At 35.6% G+C, this 22120-nt stretch overlaps 1 protein-coding gene across 3 annotated transcripts; it reads right to left on the bottom strand.

The window, feature by feature from the left end:
* Positions 1–561: 561 nt before the first annotated feature.
* Positions 562–7118, bottom strand: LOC107432976 (ascorbate transporter, chloroplastic). Of its 3 annotated transcripts, none has more exons than XM_048465524.2 (11): positions 6797–7118; positions 5155–5591; positions 4798–4905; positions 4370–4525; positions 3758–3973; positions 3156–3365; positions 2353–2490; positions 1851–1952; positions 1430–1495; positions 1085–1169; positions 562–980 (listed from the first exon to the last, which is right to left on the bottom strand). In XM_048465524.2, the coding sequence occupies exons 1-11, from the start codon at positions 6849–6851 to the stop codon at positions 883–885; spliced, it is 1671 nt and encodes a 556-aa protein (XP_048321481.2). In that variant the 5' UTR covers positions 6852–7118; the 3' UTR covers positions 562–882. The 3 variants fall into 3 exon arrangements, with proteins under 3 accessions (XP_048321481.2, XP_015899695.2, XP_048321482.1); XM_016044209.4 differs by having other exon boundaries at positions 5155–5768; positions 6797–7117; XM_048465525.2 differs by lacking the exon at positions 5155–5591 and having other exon boundaries at positions 6797–7117.
* Positions 7119–22120: the final 15002 nt, after the last annotated feature.

Genomic DNA, 22120 nt, shown 5'->3' on the forward strand with positions numbered 1-22120 from the left:
TTAGTTCCTAAATATTTATTTCTTTTTCTAGTAAAATATTTTATTTATAGATCTGGCAAATCAAATTATTAAATAAATCAAAATATGCATCAAATAAATAAGAAAAAATGGAATTCCATTTTACCAAAAAAATGGCTCTTAAATGTGATTATCATTTCATATTTTCTAGATTAAAATATTATTCAATTTAAAAGGTGAAGTAAGCTTATTTTCTTTGTGTAACTTTTTTTTTTCCTTTATTATTATTATTATTATTATTTTAATCTCAATCTGAGTCAACTGTAGTGTAACTGAATAAAAAAATGCAATCACTCACTTAGATGCGAATAGATGGATTGTAAAATACTTGAATTCTGATTAGGGTAGAAGTTCGTATATCATCCTCTATGTTTCCTTCCCATTTTACTATTATAATTTATTTTCATTTAACAAGAAAAACTTAAGATTAAAATCCTTTTTACGCTTGTGTTTGCATTAAGCCATTTAATAAATTTTTGTTAAAAAATAAAATAAAAATTCAAACCATATAATGGTTGGGAAAAAAAAAAAAAAAAAAAAAAAGAAAGAAAGAAAGATTCATGCACAGAAGTTACTCAAAAATTCTCTACAGAGAAACCATGTGACATGCAAAAAGAAAATTCTCATTATTAAGCCTATAAAAGTGAGGTCCTGAACCAACTCAATAGTTATCAGAGCAAATCTAGGGCCTCACAAGTTGTAATAAAAACATTGGCAGTCAATCATACCCTACTTCTCTTGCAATTTATCCTTGCCTTTCTGTTGCTCATATTTGGTTTTTATGATATGGCTTCGATATCTTTAAATTTCCATATCTCTATAATTCTGTAGCCTGCATTTTCTTCCTTCCAATTTCACATTTCTCTAGTCAAGAATTTTCTCTCCGGTAGAAAAGACGTTCCAGATTAATGTACCTATGAGGTACAGAGCAACAGCTACCTTGAATACATCATCCCAAGAACCTGCATGACATGAAGTTTTAAGAGTAAATGTAAAAACTACAAACAGAAAGTTAGCGAAAATAAATGTCACAAGTAATTGATGTAGATGAAACATGAGCTCGTACCTCGTTGGAGTATATACCCTGTTGCAGCTGTACCAAAGACACCAGCAAGCACACCAGCTGTATTTGAAAGTCCTAGCAACACTCCCTGTGATGTTCATGAATGCATGAATTAGTTTGCTATTTTGTATACTCTGTAACTCCACTGCCACCAGCTTATTAATGTGATATCATTTATGGTCATTTATTTAGTCTATTTTCAGCAATTATCTAGTATTTCAACCAAATACTGAGGAAACAGTTTTCAACACAAAATCTCTTTTCTCTTTCTTAAAATTTTATAGCGCTTGTTAAGAGGAAGAAACAAGGGACTTGTGTTTTTCTCTATCAGAGACAGCAATAACTTACAGCATAGCGTGGTCCAATGTCTTGGTGGTTGGAATAGAGACCAGATTGTGAGAATGCATCAGATCCCTATCAAGAACAATGTATAAGTCAATCAGTTTTCAAGGTTTGACAGAACAGGTATTGATATTAGTTTTCAAAGTTTGTGAGCATATATGATGCTTATTGATGTTATTCTATAAAAAGGTACTAGAATCTTTTTAGCAGTGCAACTGTGGAAGGATGTCATGGTAATTTATGTCATATATCCCATCCAATTTTAACTCCCAAAATTTTGTACATCCTTGACTTTTAAAACCTAATAGATAGGATCTCACCATAAATTTTGAAATTTAAATTTTGCCTTAAAATTAGCTAATGACTATAATTGACAACAAAACATGATCTCAAGCTAAGATGGAATTGATTTTGATCTAATTCTTACCTGACTGCATGCCATGCACAACACTGCCATAGCAGGTGTCTTCACGCGGCTCAGCTGAGTAAGAAAGAAGGCCGGGCCTAGAAACCCTATTGATTGCATGATCTGTAACACCAAAACCATTTGGATCAGAATTAATTTTCAAAAAATGAATTTATTGATCATCCTATACTACTCAGCTGACAAGGATTAAACCCATAAATAATTATTTATTTCACCTTGAGAGAAAAAGCAAACAAGAAATGGACCACAAAAACACCTGTTCAAAGCAATTTCGTGAAAGACAACCTTTAACAAAATATATAGTTTCTTGTTACAGAGCCACAAAGGACTTGTTATGCAAATAAGACATCAACGGAAAATTGGTTCTACTCCACAAGAGGAATTTATTTTCTTAAAATCTGCTATGGGGTCATGAGAATTCCTAAATATTTTCACTTCCTGTAAATATTAATTTCCAAAGTACCATTAGTGCATAAAATGCAAAATTAGGGAAAGCCCTTGCCTTACGAACAGCTGTTATGGAAAGGCCTTTGCTCACAAGCGTATCAGCAATCCAACCTCCTATATTTGCAAAGACAGCCATGGTCAACCATGGCAAGACGCAAAGGAGTCCGGATTCAGTGAGGTTAAACTTCAAAACCTGAAAGCAAGCAATATTAGAGCTGGAAAAACAACATAGTTAATTAATCAGACTAGTTATCATGATATTTATGACAGGAGAATAGTCATTTTATCCAGTAAAGTTTTCAGAATTAGTACATTTATATGGTTGGTTGGATGCAAAGAAGTTCATTCTTTCATACGAGAAAATACAAGGCTAATAATTATTCTTGTCTGCTCAAGCATCTATAGAATTAAGTGCCAAAGGAATAATAAACAATTCTCAGTGGCAAGTCATAACCCAATACCATCTGATAGCATAACTACGTAACAAACAGATCGGAAGAAGTGCTCATTGTTCAAATAGTTAGTGGTCATAAGGATGAATGAAAAAATAAGAAAGCAGCACAGGAACATGTTGCCTTGACCAGAGTTTTTTGCAGCAACACAACAAGTATCTATAGTTCTGATATTTAAGAATATCCCAAATCTTGTGCACACATAAAAAAATTCATAATACAGGCCATGAAGAAATATTTGTTTATGGATGAAGAATCATTTACATATGTAATTTTCATGACCTTCTTATTGTAAGTAGATGCAAGCATAAGCTTGTGTTTGCTAATCATGTGCTTTTTTCATGTACGCATTCCTGAAGTCAACTATGTTAACATCATGACAAATTTCCCATAGAAGCTTAAATACCTGGTTGTAGTATGTAGGCATCCACGTCAAAAGAATAAAGGTTCCCCAATTATGACAAAAGTGGGAGATGATAAGAGCCCAAACAGGTGCTTTAGATAAAATTAGTTTCCATGGAATGACTGAAACAGGTTCCTTGGAGATGTTACCTCCCAGTATAAGCTTTTTTTCCTCCACACTAAGGTCTGGATCTTCTTTTGGTGAGCTATATGCCTATGGAGAAAGCAATAAGTCAAAAATAAAATAAAATAAAATAAAATAAAAATAAAAAAGAATGGGGCAGGGAGTGTTGCAAGAGTTAACATGCAAGGAAGTGTGGCAAAAATCAAATTTAAATAAATTATATTTGCCAGTTTTGACTGGTTAATAAACTATGTTCACATGATGTATGGACTTTAGCTCATTTTGAGTCAGAATTGAATGTTGTCTAGTATTCTTTCCAAATGAGAGTCCTAAAGAATACAGAACAGCATACAGGGAAATTATACTTTTAAACTGGGGCATTACAACATACGTTTTCCTTTCTTAGTATTTTCATTTTTCGTTAAGAGTGATGTTGAATCAAAGTTTCCTTTAGGAAAGAGCTAAAGAATAGAAGCACATACTTTTCTTTGCCATAATGCAAACCAGATACTTCCAATGGAGCCAAATGAATAAAACACAGATGGCCATCCAAATTTGCTGATTAGAATAGGAGAGATAGCCAACCCAATGACAGAGCCAAGATACATGCCACTGTAAACCAGTGACAGCGATCTGCTTCTCTCAGAAACTGGAATCCACTTAGAAAGTATGTTATTCATAGCAGGCATGGCAACACCCTGAAAAAAATGATAGGTTTAAGTAAAGTACTCTTAACTATTAACAGACTTTCTAACAGCATATTTCTATTTATCAGACTGGAATTTAAGATACGACACTTCAACAAGAACATTTCCATTATAGTAATGTTGTTTTTCAACAAAATCAGCCAAGAAAACAAAACAACAAATTCACAAATTCAGCAGTGTACAAGATGATGGGTGTACAAAAATAATCTGACAAACATAAAATAAAAATAAAAAATTCCTATTTCTTTTAAGTGTGTTATGATAAATTTGAATTTGCTTTATTTAGGTCCTATCCTGTTCTTTCAGTTGCATAGTATCATCGTCTTTCATGTGAAAATGAGAAAAGTTCCTTAACTAAGCAAATGAAAAGCAATGGAAGAGACCTACCTCACCAATCCCCATAAAAGCACGCATGACAAGCAGAAAAGGAAGCCCAATTTTTGCCGCAATAGGTGTCAAAACTGTTGCTACTGACCACCAGACTACTCCAAAACCCAATACCAGCTTCCCACCAATTCTATCTGCCCAGATGCCTCCAACAATCTGCTTGCCACATGAATGAAAATATTGTCACAATTAGACTGGATGATTGTGAGAAGAAATTCTAACCTTAGGTGGATGAGATCAAGAAATCTTCTTTACAGTAGACAACAAAACATGTGCCAGCATTCACGCATATAAATATGTCACATTCCTTAAAACCATAGTAAGAGAAGTTTGAATAAATGAAACATTTCCATAAAGGAGATTGGCATGAAAGATGTGAATCTACTATCAAGTTATTGCCAGGCAATTCTAGGCATATTGAGTTAAACCTGGGTAAGAAGATAGCCCCAAAAAAAAGATGATTGAATCAGGCCAACTGTCGTACTGTTCCAGTTAAATTCCTGTGACATGGGAAGGATTGCAATGCTCATATTCACCTGCAACAAAAATAAAATTATTAAGCAGACAGAATAAGTAAATAAAGGAAGAAATCTAAAGCAAGTATGCATATACAATGTACACTTATCCTAGCTTGTGACACCTTGCTATTATTTACATATATGAACATTGATAATTAAATTAAAGGTTCAATTGCCGGAATATGTGACTCAGAATAACTGACTTCCAAGTTGGATAGCCAGAAATATACAAATAATTAAGTAACAAAACCAGAAAGAGATACTCACGCGATCCATGTTGCATAACAGAAATGCTGTAAAACAGAGGAATACAATAACCCAGCGCTTAGGAAAGCGCTCCCACCAAGGAGATGCTTCCTGCACATCACCTTCCACAAAGATAGCATCAGTTGACCCTTCCATTGAAGTCAGCGATTCTACCCTTGCTTCTGTTATGTCATACTCCTCAGACTTGTAATATGATCGAGTTCTGTTTATCTTAGCATGATCAGACTTCTGGGATTGCCCATTAATTAAATTAAACTTATCCAGCATTCTGGATTGACTCCACCTGCTAAAAGAGGGGTTTGAAGAAAGATAACATTTGCATTTTCCTCTAATTCTTTGCTTAAGAATGACATTGCAAGACCCTTTACCAGATTTGCTCATTAAGTGTGGGTGATCCACTTCATGGAAGGCTCCTGTTGGCTTCAGAAGGTTCCTGTCTGAGGTACCAATAGCATGAAGATATGGGCTATGTGAGTATCTAGATATAGGAGTATTAGTCCTCGACATACATAAATTATGGTAGCCTACATTCCGTTGATCATAACATACAGAACGAGCAACTGAATGCTCGCCTCTAACATGTGAAGTAGCCTGTTTTCTTTGGGACACTATTCCTGCCATCAACAATAGAGATTCCAAAGAATTCAACTAAAAAGCATCAAAGTACAGATAACTATCACTAAATAATCATAAATCAATTATCATTTTAATTTCACCAAACTTTCTGAATGCATAGTTGTTCCACTGAACTCAAATTTTGGTAAATTGTGATCAATGTGACATTCAGGAAGATACATATTACTTTCCTGCATGTTAATCAGTCTAGATGTGTTATAAACCGGTTTTCCAATTCTCTATCTATTTTCAACTCAAAAAATATATTGAACACTTTTGGGTCTAACGCTCAGTAGCCTTGACGATGAACTCAAGAGAGCTGAAAAAATGATAATGCGAAATTCTCCAAAGATTATTCATTGAATTATTTCCTTCTTTCTTTGACTTGCTTAGGACTCAACATTCAAAAAAGCCCCTGGAGGAACTAAAAGCTGCAACAAAATCTATCTTCTTCATGGATGTAACTCAATAATCTAAATTTCACTCTTTATTTATATTACGTTATATACACTCTTCAACCTATATATATATATATATATATATATATATATATTTATTTATTTCTCTTTTAGGAACCCCAACATAAGAGGGGAAAAAAACATAAAAAGCAGCTGTAAAAACCCCAAGTTCTCACTCCTCAATGATCCAGCTGATTAGCGTAGACCAAAACAGCTTTTTCTACTGGGGAAAATTCAGCATTGAAGAGAAAACTTCAATGGCTACAATAGCAGAGAAAACCATAATTCCCTTTTCAAAATGAGCATTTAATGCCGCATGCAAGTAAACATTTCAACTTATCAAAGAAAGCAAAAAATTACTTTATACATAGTGTCTAATCCAATTCCACACAACGAATTTTAATAATTTAAAAAAACAAGGTTAACAATCATTCAATCAAATAACAACATGCATGCGGTAATTCCACACACAAACAAATGGAATTCACAAAATGCAGCAAAAAAAAATAATCAAAAAAAAATTTGAACAAAAAATTAGCAGAAAGCGATGAAGCTGAATTGAAGTGTACCTGAGCCAACAAAGGAACCGAAATTCCGGTTCGAGATCAAACCGCCAATAACCATTTCCTCTTTTATCACCAAAAAAAAGAGAAACAGAAAAACAAGCTTTTTTATTCTATGAACTGAATAGCTATTGAAAGCTCCTCACACCATTTCAGAGTCTTCAGCTAAGCTTAAATTCCGCAAAAAACGTCACCGTCTTCAGCTCACTTCTCCTTCTCTCTTTCTCTCTGTCTGTGTCTCAGACTCAGAGAAAGCTAGAGAGGATAACCAAAGGCTTTTCTTCATTCAAATTCTTGTTGTTTTTTTCTTAATTATTTTCTTCCTCTTTTTATTTTTATTTATCTATTTTTTAAAAAAGCGGGAAAATAAAAATCTCAGTGGCGTTATACCCAAAGAAAGGTGGGCTGAGCGCTTGACACGTGGCAAGTCATCCTCGTTTGAGAATGAAATTATTCATATACCCCTACATGCAACCCCTATTTACGGCGGCTTTGTTTGGGATAAGGTTGTAAATTAATCAAAAGTATTAGGGTATTTTTGGGAATTGGATTAAGAAAATCTCATACGTGTAGGCTTTTCTCCATCGCAAATGTTGCATTCAGACGGTCGCCGGAAAAGCGACCGGGAAACTGTTGAAAACGTTACAAGGGTTCTTTTTTAATATTATTTTAAATTTCCTTTCTTTTATTAAAATAATTATTTAATTTTTTAGCTACTTTTTTATTATTATTTTCTAACCGTATATTTTACAACGACGTGGAATATTCTATGTCTGATACGTGGCAATCGGGCTTTGCAATTTGTAACGCCTCGCTTCATATTCCACTATATTAGCAGAAAAGGGCTTCATGTTTATGGTTATTTTGATTATGGTGCATTTTTGTGACTTCTCTCTCATCTGGGCGCCGCCAAACAAAAACTTGTAGCTTAATCCTTCAATTTTTTATTATTTAGTTTTTAACCCTTGAATTGACCTCCCGCGTCCCAATACATACAAGTTACCATGACTTTGTAAATATTATGTCGAATTACTCAATTTTTCCAAAATCCCCATTTATCTTAAAGATTATCTTCAATTTTTTTCTTTAATTTCAATTTTTTCATTTTTGAAAAACAAAGTAAAATGTAGGAAATCAATAATTAACTATAATTAAACCTGAAACTCCTAATTCAAAAAAAAAAAAAAATGGAACTCCTAATTGGTAGTTAATTACGACTAATGAAATGCTAAGGTGGCATATATTACGGGTCAATATGATGGTTATTGTACATAGGAGCAATATAATGTTACATAATTTTATAAGATAAAAATGAAGCCAAAACCAAAAAAATAATTGATTGACGATGAAATTTTGAAATCTCACAGTGGAGTGACAGGTGTATTTTTTTAAATTAGCTGTAAACAAATGATAATCGTGACCGACCTAACAATCACTTCACACCAAAACTATAATCTTAATAATATTCGTTAAATTACAGTGGAATTTTGTTAGTATCAATAATATTGTCAAATCAACCAAAAGAATCAATTTCAATAATAAATTTATAAAAAAGTTTATAATAATTTCTATTTTTAAAAGGGAGAGACCGTGTCTAATTCACAACCATAACATGAGTGTTAAGCATGTATCACTAAGCTGAACTTGTTTAAAAAATAATAGAGAATATATCACAACAAATTTGTAAATTATATAGTTGTATCACTTAAGTCCCCAAATTTTATTTTATAACAATTGAATTCTTAAATTTTATAAAATTGTGTACTATAAGGATAAAATTAAATTTTCATTCAAATGTCTAATACAAAATATAAAAGTTATATGATCATTTGATAGAGGCATTAAAGGTCATTTTAATTGCACCTTTCAAAACAAAATCGATAAATATTTGAATAACAGAGAAAAAAATTGGATAAAAACAGTGGATTTTCATTATAGGGTAGACGGAAAGGAATCTTCTAACGAGCTTACAGTGGCGAGGTAACAATTTCTTTTTCTTCTTGATCTCTGGCATGGATATCTAGAAAAGCTAACAAGAGTGCAGAATTTGTAGTCAAGTAATCTTTCAAAGAAAATAAGGAATTTTTTGTTTATTTTTATTTAGATGTAGTGTCTCTTATTTTATTTTTCAGTTTTTTAAATATATATATATATATATGTATATGTTTTCCAATCTTATAGCAGAGCAAACCAATGCTAGCTAGCCCTTGGTGGATTTCTTTTTTGTTTTTTTGGCTTAAATGTAAAATTTATTTTAAAAAAGTAAATCCATAAATTAAAATGACATTCAATGACCTTATCAAACCACACATGATTTTCATACACTGTTAGGCATTTAGAAAAAAAAAATTAATTTTGTCCTTACACTGCATAATTGTATTAAGTTGAGGAATTTGATTATCATTAAAAAAAAATAAAAAAGTTTAGAACTTAAATAATATAACTCATATAGTTTAGGAACCTAGTATGATATTATCCCAAAATAATAAGAACAAGATGAAGAAGAAGAAGTAAAATGTTTACCATAAACTCATATCATTTACATATCTTATTCAATATAATAACATTATAGTTACATATTGTATAAAATAATATATATTTAACTTAAAAATGGACTTGATGCGGATCAATTCAATTTTTTTGGCATTTTAAAATTGAATTGACTTATTCGATTTGGATTGGCTGTTTAAACGAATCAATCAAACCAGGATAATCCAAGGTAGAACCTGAAAACAGTTCGAACTGATGATGATCAATTAATTTTAGTCTTATTGTAGGTTTGAAGATTTGAATGTGAGTGACCAAATGAAGTTTGAAATCTAAACAACTGGCCAAATGAAGATTTCATGTGCAAAACTAAAGGCAAAAATGACTACAATTTAAAGAGGACCAAGAGATGGTGAATTGCAATATGAAGTTCTAAAGATTTGATGCTCTGAAGTTCGAAGATTGCTTTGTTTTTTGAAATTCTAAGAATTTGAAGCTTAAAATCTACTTGGGGTTACTTTGGTTTGAAGTTTGATGGCAGTGAGTGAAGTAGAGATGGTTAGATTGTGGTGCAATTTGTGAGTGGTCATCGTTCATGGCATGGCTTTGTGGTGGGTTACTGCCATGGTACTTCTATGGGTTGTTTGATTGGCTAGGACTCATGGTGTTTCTAGTGTGTTTTGGGAAAATTAGACTGTGAATTAGGATTTAGATCAAATAGAAAATCATAGGATGGTTTGGATGTGTTTTAGGGAAATCAGATATGGAAGAAATCAATGGTGGAAAATATTTGTAATAAAAATATATGTGAAATACTTGTATTTCTTTCAATATCGATTCAGCTTAGGTTGGATTAGGTAAAAATTCACCCAATAATTTTATTATTTCATATGCTAACTCAAACTGAAACGATATATTGATAAAACACCAACTAACAGACTCTAACGCTCTGAATTCGTTGAGTACATTGGATTGGTTTGGGTTTTGCTTAAGGATAGCAATTTGGGTCATGACACAGCGACACAATTCGAAAATGACACGGAATAAATGGATTTTAATTTATTATAAATGAGTTCAAATCATAATCGGATCAATTCATTCAACACGATTATTAATCGTGTCATTTTCGGATTGATACGTTTAACTCGAAATTGACCTGTTATGACCCATTTATTAAATGTGTCAATTTCAATCGGATATAATTATATACCTATTAAAACCAATTTAAATTTAATTTTAAATAAAAATTTTATCCGTAATATAATATTTAGTCAGTAAAAAATATTATAAATTAAAAAACTTTAAAAAAGTAATTTTCTATTATTAATTTTTTAAAGACAAAAAAAAATGTTTAATAAAACAAAAATAAAAACATTAAAAAAAATTTTCAAATACTAAAACTCCTCTCCACCACATAATTAAAGCCCTAAGGGTTCGTTTTGTATACAATATTGTATTGTATTAGATTGTATTTGTATAAATTGTATTGTATTAGATTTTATTGAAATATATTATATTATACTTATGCTGTATTTGATACTGAATTGTATAAAATAATACATCGTTTGATACAATAATGTATTGTATTATATTATTTTTTATTTCATAAAATTATTGCTATTAATTTTGAAATTTATTGAAAATCTAATATAGGGGGCTTAAAAAATTCTTAAGGCCAATCCCACAAACTTGCTTTTAAGTTATTTTTCAGTGGATAAACATGCTTAGGCCCAATCTAATATATGGGTGTATTGAAAGAAAGAAAAAGCATCATAGCTTTCAAGCTCAAATCTCCTCTCTCTCTCTCTTTCTCTCCGTCTTCCACTCTACAATTTTCATTTTTCTTTGTATTTCCATTAGCAGCCTCATTCATTCTGTCTCTCTTTTTCAATTTCATTTTGGATAAAACTGAATTTTTTGGGTTAAATTATTTGTTTTATTTAGTTTCTTTAATTAATTAGACTTTCTCTTTTTCTCTATGATTTCAACACTATAGGTTATGATTTTTTCTCTCCATAATTTCAACCTTGTGAAGACAGATTACTTCTTTTTCCCCAAGTAGAAAAAAATGAGTTACAGTCAAAATCTTACCCTAAAACCATAATACCAGAGACAAAGAGGAAGGTATAAGATTTTGGAAGCTTACCCCCAAAACCCAGTCGGCCATGAAGAAAGAAAAAAAAAAAAAAAATCCTTACTTGCAGAAATTGGCCGTGTAGATGTTGAGAGAAGACAAATTGCAATTGAAGTGTAGTTTTCTTGTAGTTGATAGATAACAAAGGGAAAAATTGAAGATGAGAAGAGAGAAAAAAATAAAAAATAATACAAAAAAAAAAAAAAGAAACCAAAGAAAAGAGTTTATCTGAGAAGAGAGATGCCTTATTTGAAGAAAATTTAAAGCGGCACAGTTAAGAAGTTGATTGGTTGTGTAGTTTTTGGGAGAAGAGGCAGTGCAGTTGTAGATGAGGGAGAGTTGTATTAGGTAATATAAAGGAAATCGGAAGTCGTAATAATACACAGTGAATTGGATTAAAAAACATAGAGAGGTATTACATAGTACAATACGTGACAACCCAAACACTGTATTACATAATACAATACAATCCAATACCCACTAATACCACTTGCCAAACATACCCTAATTGTCATCTTGTCTTCCAGCTCCCTACTTCGCAGAGCAGCCCCCATCATCGTTGGCCATCACTAACCTGACCAAAGCTTCTTCTCTCTAGCCTCCAGCTTCTGCTTTCTGCAATAATCTTAGTCTCTCTCTCTCTCTCTCTCTTTTCTTACTTTGGTCTTCTCTTTTTTCTTCTCATTGATTTGGTGCCCTAAATCTTGAAAGAAAAAAGGAGAAGAAGCTACTTTCAACAGAAACGGTGAGTACTCAAGTCAACTAATTTTTAGATAGATAAAGGATGTTTTATATGAAGCCCTCTGTTTATTTGAAGAAATAGAGTTGAAATTTTATGAGTGCATATTTTACTTTTAAATTATATACATGTAAAATTTTGAAGAATTTAATTGGCTTATTATAATGTTATCCTCTTGTTGATGGCCGCTAGTATTGGCTTAGTAAATTTTGAAGAATACTCCAAATTATTCACCAGAAAGTTGATAAATATTCTCCTACACCCGAGAAAGCTACTAAGATACTAGTTTGTTAAAATTCTCAACGACATTCCATTAGAAAAAGTTTTTTGTAACAGTTAAATATCAGAGGCCACTGGTATTAGGGCTCAGTATGCATTCTTCTTACTCTAGAGAACATCGTACTAAAATCTTCCAAGCACTTTGCTTTTGGTGCTACGTGTGTAGCTCACCATTTGGGTTTTGGTATAAGAAGCCAATCTATAGATCATCCAATTTCAATTTTCTTTAACATGCAAGGACCAAGGTTTCCAATTCTAGATTGCTTGCTCTCATAATGTGCTTGTCTTGCCTAAGAACAACTAGTGAAAAACTTTTAAGTACAAGGTTACTAGTCACGTTAGTACTTTTAGAAAATGGGAGCATTTTAAGGCACAATAATTTTTTTCATTAATAATTAATATATTTTTTGTTTTTCTTGAGAAAAATTTTATGAATAATTTGATTGTATTATTTTGGTTGAAGCTGATTGAATAGAGATTCGACCATCTTATACCTCTTATAGCTTGGTAAATAAAAAATTATATGTGTGCATGTGTGTGTGTGTGTATATTTTGCTTTGTGATTTGGAAATAAAAAATTATATACATGTTTATTATAAGGTTGTTACAATATTTTATTTTAATATATAATTTATTTTTTTGAAAACATGTAGATAAACATGGATAGACTTCAAGTAAATCTTGAATCAAATAGCTTTGAAAAGTGTATTAATTTAGAAAATGACGCAAGTCCTATGGAGGGATAGGGAGTCACAAATGAGCATAAAGTGAAACGCAAGAGATAACTCATTTCAAAGGTTTGATCTTACTTTGATATGCTTCCATTGGATGTTGATGGTAAGTAAAGATATAAATGTAAACATTGTGGTACCATTTATCTTTGTGATAGTAAATATGGAATGGGAAATTTGATGCATCATATAAAATATTGTGTGAGAAAAAACACTCATGATATAGGCCAGTTATTAATATCTCATTATAGAGGGACTATCTCATTGAATGCATCTAAATTTGACTTTGAGTATTTTCGAGAATTAGTAATTTCGGCCATAATCATGCATGATTTTCCTTTCCAATTTGTTGAGTATGATGGCATTAGAGCCATATTTCAATATTCGTATCCTGATATACAACTTGTTTATAGAAATATTGCTAAGTTTGATGTTCTTAAAATGCATCTGAAAGAAAAAAGTAGGACAAAATGCATGTTGGATGCAACTCCTGGTAGAATTTGTTTGACTTCTGATTTATGGACTTCTGCAACTACTGATGGATATATATGTCTTACTTGCCATTTCATTGACAAAGAATGGGTCTTGTAGAAAAGGATGTTAAATTTCTATTATATGCCACCTCCACATACCGGTAGAGCATTGGCAAAAAAAATATACTCTTTGTTGTGTAGATGGGAAATTGAAAAGAAAAATTATTTTTTTTAACTTAAGATAATGCTTCTGCAAATAATATGTCTGTTGATATGTTAATTACTCAATTGAAATTAAAGGGGGTTCTAGTTTGTGATGGTGATTTTTTTTCATCTTAGATGTTGTGCTCATATCAATAGTTTGGTTGTACAAGATGGGTTGAACGATATTTATAATGTTGTTCACAAGATTAGGGAAAGTATTAAATATATAAGAGGATCACAAATAAGAAAGCAAAAGTTTTTGAAATTTGTTAAATTGTTGTCAATCGACTTCAAAAGAGGTTTTAGGTAAGATATGTCCACTAGATGGAACTCTACATATTTAATGATTGAAAGTACATTGTATTATTAACGTGTCTTTTGTCATTTAGAACTAAGTGATTCAAATTATAAGAGTTGTCCTTCTAGTAATGAATGGAAGAAGATTGAAAAGATAAGTAGATTCTTGGGTTTGTTTTATGATATCACTTCCATATTTTCGAGAACTAAATATCCCACTTCAAATTTGTACTTTTCCTCTCTTTTTTTTTTTTTTTTTTTGGGGGGGGGGGGTTATGTGACACTAAAATAACATATTGAAAGTAAGGAGAGTACTTGAGAATCTTGGCTAATCAAATACTTAAAAATTTGAGAAATATTGGTCAGAGTTTAGTTTGTTATTAGCTATTGCAGTGGTTGTGGATATTCGATATAGGATTGCTTTTTGAAAGATAGCTCGTGTCATTTTGAAGGTAAATGATTCTTAAATTTTTTACTTTTTTTTTATTTTTTGTATCTTTTGTTAATTAGTAATTATTTATAATTTTTGAAAAAGAATCTTATTGATATTTTTGTTTTTTAATAATGTAGGAATTTAATATTTGTGAAATTGAGGAGTTAGGGGCCAATACAAAAAAATTACAATTGAAGCTTTGTTTAGAAAAGCCAAGGATGGACAGTGAAATTGAATTAAATGTGCTTGATTTTTGGAAAGCAAACCAATTTCGTTATCCTGAAGTTGCTTCAATAGCGCGTGATCTATTAAGTATCCCTATATCCATTGTTGGCTCTGAATCTGCTTTTAGCATTGGTGGACGAGTGTTAGATCAGTTTCTTAATGCCTAGTTGTCAGGACCCGTCCAGAATTCCTCCTCCGGAACCCTAGACAGCCCTGATCCCAGGGAAATACCACCGAACCTTCCAACGGAAAATCCGGCAGCACCTCCCCTAAGGGATTTACTTACCACAAATTTACCTGCACTGAAAACACACTTCAAAAATATCCCCTTATTCCTCCCACAAACTACAAATTGGTTCCACAAATTGCAGTACTTAAAAAAATAAATACAGTAATCCAGTGCAAAATAAATACAACAAGAGTGAAAGAAATATTACAACTGCAATAAAAGAATAACAGGGTACTGCCGAACTAAAACAGCGAGGAAGATCAAGTCCGCTCCGAGTGAACACCGACAACCTGGTACCTAGAGGAACGGAATTTAAGAGTGTGAGATGCTAATCATCTCAGTGAGCGACCCTACTACTATACCATATATTATCACAGTAATAAGTATAAATAATAATTATTTGGAAATAATATTTTCTCTCAAAACCCTTACAATTCACTCAGTTGGAAAGGTTCCCCTTTTAAAACAATTTCACAAAACCCTTTATCCATATTCCCCGAAAACCAAGACATCAATTAAATACCAGAAGCGGTAACAATTATATTTTTAATTCCAATTCAGTTTCCAAACATTTTATTTTTAAAACACAGTTCTGAAAATCATTTGATGCACCCACTATATACCAGTGGCGCCAACAGTACCCAGCGTCCCAAGGTACCGCCAGACAGGAGGTTATAGAGAGAAACCGGCATACGGTCGCGTGGCGTCCCACAGCGCCGCTGCTAACCTGGTGTCCCGGCCAAAGGGGGGTGGCCGCCCTCTCCGATGGCATCCACAGGACACCCTCATAATATCAACCGCGCGCTACTCACACCCACCTGCGCGCTAATCACATCACCTGCGCGCTAATCACACCCACCTGCGCGCTAATCACAACCGTGTGCACACTAACCATATCACATATACCATATCACATAATCAGAACACCAGTACGTGCACGGTGCATCTAAAAATTATAAAATCCATAAATTTAAATCATAAAACAATTTTCACATTTTTCATAAGCATAGCGGGCATAATCCATCCGCTTGAACCGGGAAATTCTCCACAATTTCCTTATAATCTATACCATAAATTCCATGATTTTCAAATCCACCAACTCCCAAATCCATCAATTCAAATATCCACATTTTTTTTTTTCAAGCATAAATAATTTCTCGAAATATCATAATCAAATCCCATAATATTTTATGGGCATATTTCATAAAAATTGAAATCACCAACATAACCAAATATTTTCCTTGAAATATTTGAAAATCAAATCGTGCCCAATTTACCATTAAAACCACACCAATTTCAAAATCCTCAAAACCATAAAATAATTCCACACGGCATAAATTTGTAGAATTCGTATTTTCTTAAATCCAATAAGTTCATAAATACTTTTACAATAAATCCAATAAATATTTGGCACATAGAAATTAAATTCCAAATATTTAATTCACACATAATATATTCATCAATTAAATTCCCCAAAATTAATTTGAAGGTGGGTCACTCACCTGGAGCACGCAATTAACCCATGATCCACTACGGGATCAATTCTACAACTCACCGGTGCTCCTAGAACAAAATTCACAGACAGTCAAATAAATTAATATTTTATTCGGGTAAATAATACCCGGTACCCGGGGGGTCAAAACACAAACGATAACTAAAATTTACGAATTATATACCGAATCGAAGCTCGAGTGATGCTAATCACAGATCCGGTCTTAATTTCCGATGATCGTACCCGACGGGGTCGGAATTTTATCGGGAAGCTTTTCGGGTTTCGGCTCTGCAATTCTCCCAAACCGTCGCGAATTGGTGGAAACGGAAGTCGGATTTGGGTTCAGGAGGTCGAACACTGCGGACTGGAGCTGGCCGGAATTTTCGGGTACTCGCCGGAACAGTAATTTCCGGCGGGCCGCCACGTCACCGGCAACCGTCGCCGGAACAGTAATTTCCGACGGTGGCCGTTTGCTGTGAAATTTTGCAGATTTGTAGATCGTGAGGAGAGCAATCCAACGGGACTGACGGTGAGCAAAACGGAGGTCGGACGGCGGAGAAATCACCGTTTGAAGATTTTCGACCCCTCGCCGGAAAACGCTCCGATCCCGGCGCGTCGGTGGTCCGATGGCCGTGATTTTTGGTGGGTAGGCCGGACTTGAGGAGAGGATGCTGGGTGTATGGCGCGTGTACTGTATATCGGCCGGAATAGTGCCGATTCGCGGTGGCCGGCGGTGGAGGGGAAAAATCGCCGCCAAACTTCGGACGTCCGATCCGGGCGCGTCCGGCGGCCGTTCGCCGTGAAATTTGGAGGTTTTGCCGGAAATGAGGTGGGCAATCTGGCTGGCCGGCGCGTGTACAGTAACTAGGCCGGAAAAACGTGAAAATGGCCGGCGGCCGGCGGGTCCTCTCTCTCTCTTTCTCTCTCCTCTCTCTCTTTCTCTCTCTTCTCTCTCTTTCTCTCTCTTCCCCGAGAGTTTTTCAAAATTAAAACCCTGTGTGACACTGTTCATGCCACGTGGACCACTCAGAAGCTGACACGTGGCATTTCACTGTTCACGACCCAAAAACATTAAAATAATACGGTATCCGGTAAACTTCAAACGTCCATAACTTTTTAACCGGATGTCCGTTTTGAGCGTGCCGCTAGTCTGTGAACTCGTATCGACGAGCACTTCACAACCATGCATGAGTCAAAGCTCAATTCCCCATAAACAAAAAGTCAACTCCGGCACCCCTTGGACAGTTTGGACCGCAACTTGTTTCGTCCATAACTTTCAAACCGTAGCTCCATTTTTGACGTGCTACCAGTCTACGAACTCGTGGCATCGTGCACTTCGCCACGGTACCCTAGTCAACTCAAAATTCTCACCGAGTCAAAAAGTCAACTTTTGACCCCCTTCGGTCAACGGTCAACCTCGGTCAACGTGCACGGATTCCGGTGCGATTTGGGACGGGGTGTTACAGCCTTCCCCCCTTACAAAAATTTCGTCCTCGAAATTTCCACGCGTCACTGGAACAAACAAGGGTTATGATCACGCCTGCGCTTCGGGCTCCCATGTCGCTTCCTCGACTAAGTAGTTCCTTGCCAACTAATCCATGCCCAACACTACTTCAAGTCTGGAGAGATCCAACAGGATCAGGTCTGCTTCCATCACTTGATCTGTGAAATCGTCGGGCATAGTCCTGGCTCCCTGCTGCGTCATAGCAAACACCCGGCCTTGACTTGTCTGCTGGGGTCTCCTTCCTCTACCTCGACTCGATCCTGCAGACGGCTGGACTGATCCCGAAGAAACTCCTACTGGCTGACTTCCCTGGGAACTCTGTCCTGGAAATATCCCCGTATGCTGTGTCCGTCGACCTGCTTCTAGCACACTGCCGCTACCATAAGGGCAATCCCTCCTTATGTGGCCTGGCTGCCCACACCGAAAGCATAAACCATCCATCTGACACTGCCCAGAATGATTCCCCCTACAAAGTGGACAAATCCGCGGAGAACTAATGCGTGACTGCTGATACGAGCTTGTATCCACACTGATCGAATGGCGAGCTGGCTGGGGCATGCGATAACTATCTCTCCTCTGGAATCTGCCTCGTGGGCTTAACCCATCACTGTCTGAGCCTGAGCTATGGCTCTTCTTAGCTGCCCCCTGTCGAGGTACTCCGCTATACGATCCTTCGAATGATCTGCGCCTCGAGGGTCTGTGTATCTCCTCCTGTCTCTCTAGCTCGAGCGCTGCATCCCTGGCGGACTGATAGGTGGGATGTACTGATCCAGAAAGGGTGTAACCGATGCTCTCTTTCAATCCGTCTATGAACCTCACCTTCTTCGTGTGATCGTCGGGAATCAGGTGCATGCAGAATCCTGATAGTTCTCGGAATCTCCTCTCGTACTCGGTCACTGTCATGTTCCCCTATCGCAGTTCCTCGAACTCTCTCCTTCTCGCCTCACGGTACGCAGGAGGACAAAACTCTATCAATGGCAGTTGTTCATCCCAGCTACCACGAAACTGCATAATGCAAGACCTTAGCAGGTCTTCTAATGTCTGAATTATGCACTCTGCTTGTCCATCAGATTGCGGGTGAAAAGCGGTGCTGTAGTTAAGTCTTGCTCCTAGTGCATCAGCCAATTTCCGCCATAGTCGTGAAGTAAAGCGCGGATCTCGATCGGAGACGATGGCTAACGGTACTCCATGAAGACTTACAATGCGTTGCACGAACAACTAAGCTAACTTCTCGGGTGAAAAATGTTCTCGTACCGGTAGGAAGTGTGCCGACTTGGTGAGACGATCAATGATTACCCAAATGCCGTCGTACCTTCTAGGTGTGGAAGGAAGCTTGAATACGAAGTCCATATTGAGTTCTTCCCACTTCCACACGGGAATCGGTAAAGGTTGGAGTAGTCCCGAAGGCTTCTGTCTTTCTGCTTTCACTTGTTGACAAATCAAACACTTTAATACGAAGTCTGCCACTTCTCTCTTCATACCAATCCACCAATAATACTTAACAAGCGTCCGGTACATCTTGGTACTTCCCGGATGCATCGCATACATCGAGCTATGCGCCTCCTCTAAAATCTCCTTCTTGAGTCCTGGAATATCCGGAACACAAAGTCGTCCTTTATACACGAGGGCTCCATCCCTCCTTATGGAAAATTCCGGATCAAGACCTTCTTGTACCTTGCCCTTAATTGTCCTCAACTTAGGATCTTCCATTTGGGTCTCTACTATACGATCCACCAACACCGGTCGTACCTGGAAGCTAGCCATGAGAACTCCTGAAGGATGCATATGCATTAACACCCCCATCTTCTTCAACTCCACCATGAGAGGTAGTTGGATGACTTGGATGTGAGCAAGGGATCCAGTAGCCTTCCTACTCAAAGCATCTGCCACTACATTCGCCTAATAGTGACTTTAACTTCCCTCTTGTGCAACTTTCCTTCTCATGCCCACTAATTAAGGATAGTCAAATTGGTCCACGAGAACACGATCTACAAGTCTTGGTCATAGTCGAACGCTAACCATAAGGTGCTTCTAAAGCATGCATCCTTAAACCAACAACCAACTCTCGTGACTCGATCAGCACTTTAAAAGGTTAGATTAGAACTTAAGTCTAATTTCCTCAAATACTGGTATCACCAAGTTAAGGTTGAGATTAATTCACTTATCTTCGATTACCCTCCTAGTACTTACAATTATAAAGCCCCTGCTCCTCATTGATTAACCAATAGCCTTAACCTCGACAAACATCAATCTTTCTTTTAACTAAATTCATCAAGGTCATGAATAAAATTCTCAACATCCAAATATCATTCTTGAAAACCCTAAGTTTCCCTTATTTCAAATAAATTCCATGAATCCACACCTCAAGCAATAAGAAATTTAAATCCTAATTCTAGCATCACCACCAATACTATGAACAAATCACTAGATCCTTAACCCAATAAAGTATTCCACACTTCTTAAATTCTAACTCCGTCCCAAAAATCATACTCCTTATCATTGTAAATTATCACCAACAATATCAACCACCTTGAATCGATGAAGCACCATCAATACGAACCTTAAATCTCCAAGGAAATAAGATATCAAGATCTTAGCTTCTAGAATGAAAAATAACCATGCTTAAACATCCAACCATGCCTAAGGAATCATCCTCATCTCATTAACCTCATCAACCACCAAGTAGAACTTTAGTCGCTATCCGGATCTTGCTTGATTCTCTCAACGCTGTCGTACCTTCTCTTTGTGAATGATAGTTTAAGCACGAAATCCATATTTACATCTCCCTACTTTACTTGTCGGTGACTTAAGTACCTTTATTCGGATCTTGCAACTTCCTTTATCATGCCAAACCACCATGTCATCCAGTGAGCATTCCATACGTCTTGGTACCCTTGGGGTGTATCGCATACTTTGAATCACGTGCTTCCTTTAAGATCTCCTTTTTGAACTCAACGATACCCTGCTTTGGATTCTTAATTGGCGATACTTAACCTTAAGTCGCTTTTGGAAAAACCATAACAATAAACAAATAATAAAATATATTTTTCAAATATACCTAACTTGCATAGGCAATTGTTAAAACTCCACATTGAAATTCATATCTTAAAATCCATAGCATAAAATAAAATATGCACGCTTGTAATGGAGGTACGTACAACACCTTCTACATGTTACGTAATCCATGATTCCAACTGTCGCCGACACTCTGCTACCAATACAAACCAGGGTGGTTGCCTATATTGGCCGTCCAATTCCCCGGGCTCGTAGGCAACATGATCATGGGGCTAGCTCTACATGGACCACATTGGTTCGCCGCCTCCATATGGTGCAGTATAATATCAAACAATATAACATACAGATACATGTATGAACACAAACCAAAAATACTTGAATAAAACACCTTTAATTTCAAATACCACTTTGAAAAGTATTTAATTTTGATAATCGATCGGGAAAATATTTTGACGCCTTGAAATCGATCGATCGACACACATCCTTAGACAATCATCTTTCTCCTCCATGAACGAAACGGATACCATTCACGATGATAAGCTTGACCTTCAAAAAGAAAAGGCATCCTCGACCATCGACTAGGCCATAGGAATTTCCTGTTAGGCTAGATGATCCTAATTGACACCCTCGAAGATTAGAGTTATTCAAACTCGGGCAACGAATTTACTTCGAGACAAACAGAAAGAACGCTTTCACACGGGTAAAACGAGAGATTAAACACGGATAGGATGCACAACAATGCACAGTCCCATAGGAATACTAGAACCTAGAGCTCTGATACCAACTGTCAGGACCCGTCCAGAATTCCTCCTCCGGAACCCTAGACAGCCCTGATCCCAGGGAAATACCACCGAACCTTCCAACGGAAAATCCGGCAGCACCTCCCCTAAGGGATTTACTTACCACAAATTTACCTGCACTGAAAACACACTTCAAAAATATCCCCTTATTCCTCCCACAAACTACAAATTGGTTCCACAAATTGCAGTACTTAAAAAAATAAATACAGTAATCCAGTGCAAAATAAATACAACAAGAGTGAAAGAAATATTACAACTGCAATAAAAGAATAACAGGGTACTGCCGAA

This window comes from Ziziphus jujuba, chromosome 11 (genome assembly GCF_031755915.1).
Source record: "Ziziphus jujuba cultivar Dongzao chromosome 11, ASM3175591v1".
NCBI lineage: Eukaryota > Viridiplantae > Streptophyta > Magnoliopsida > Rosales > Rhamnaceae > Ziziphus > Ziziphus jujuba.